This window comes from Acanthisitta chloris, unplaced genomic scaffold (genome assembly GCF_000695815.1).
Source record: "Acanthisitta chloris isolate BGI_N310 unplaced genomic scaffold, ASM69581v1 scaffold9908, whole genome shotgun sequence".
In the NCBI taxonomy this organism is placed as follows: domain Eukaryota; kingdom Metazoa; phylum Chordata; class Aves; order Passeriformes; family Acanthisittidae; genus Acanthisitta; species Acanthisitta chloris.
This window is the reverse complement of record NW_008686438.1, coordinates 1-1,154: the sequence shown is the minus strand read 5'-3', so window position 1 is coordinate 1,154 and position 1,154 is coordinate 1. Positions and strand designations below refer to the sequence as shown.

Genomic DNA, 1,154 nt, shown 5'->3' with positions numbered 1-1,154 from the left:
CCCGGCCCTGGGAGGGGTCTCGGGTGATATTGGGCCTTGAGAGGGGGAATCGGAGTGCTGTGTGGGTCTGAGAGGGTACCGGGGGCGATCAGCTGCTCCGGGGGAGGACATTGGACGCGGACTGGGGCTCTGGGGCGGGTCCTGGCCTTGGGAGGGCTCCGAACGAGTATGGGGTCCTGCTAGGGGTGCGCAGCGGTGGGTGCTGTGCCCTGGCGGGGGCCGAGACAGCCGGGCAGATTTCGGGGTGACCCCCCGTGCTTACCCGCGGTGACACACCCCGCGGCAGCCCGAGGACCTGATGAACATGCAGCACTGCAACCTGCTCTGCCTGCCCGAGAACTACCAGATGAAGTACTACTTCTACCACGGTCTCTCCTGGCCGCAGGTGCGATTCTTACCCCGGGGACCCCTGGATTCCCCGAATCCTGGCCCCCCCATAACCCCTTTCCCTCCCTCAGCTCTCCTACATTGCTGAGGACGAGAATGGAAAGATTGTGGGCTATGTCCTGGCCAAGATGTGAGTGTGGTTTGGGGGCCCCTTCTCCCCCACTTATCCTGTGATTTGGGGGGTTGTGGGGTTGCTGATGGGATTTGGGGGTGTCAGCCCCCCTGCTCATCTCTCCTTCGTGTCCTGTACAGGGAGGAGGATCCTGATGACGTCCCCCACGGGCACATCACATCCCTGGTAGGCAGTGGTGGTGCCTGGGGTGTCGTGCAAGGATGTTGGAAGGGATCAGAGGATTTGAATGCTTTGGTGGCGGGTTCTCGGAGTGAGTCTGAGTGTTCAGGGTACCCTTTTGGGGGGGCCGTTCGGGTCACCTGTGGGGTTTTGGGGTGTTTCTAGAGGGTCTTTGGGGTCTCTTGGAGCGGATCCAAGCATTTAGAGGGCTCCTTGGGGTCTTTTTAAGGTGTTTTGGGTTTTTTGGAGGATCTTTGGAACCAGTTAGGGGGTGTTAGGTGCTCCTGGTGGTCTGGGGATGCCAGGGGGTGTTTGGAGTGCCCATGCCTGTTCCGGGGTACCCCAGGCTGTGAAACTCTCCCACCGGCGCCTGGGGCTGGCACAGAAGCTGATGGACCAAGCCTCGCGTGCCATGATCGAGAACTTCAACGCTAAGTACGTGTCCCTGCATGTCCGCAAGAGGTGAGACCCCCCC

General features: G+C 61.1%; 1 protein-coding gene across 1 annotated transcript; it reads left to right on the top strand.

Moving 5' to 3' along the window:
• Positions 1-286: 286 nt before the first annotated feature.
• LOC103807395 (N-alpha-acetyltransferase 10) lies at positions 287-1,145 on the top strand (the record flags this gene model as incomplete). Its single annotated transcript, XM_009080123.1, has 4 exons — positions 287-385; positions 459-517; positions 640-685; positions 1,026-1,145. Coding segments are annotated over 4 exons (324 nt in total), but the record flags the coding sequence as incomplete, so codon positions are not given.
• Positions 1,146-1,154: the final 9 nt, after the last annotated feature.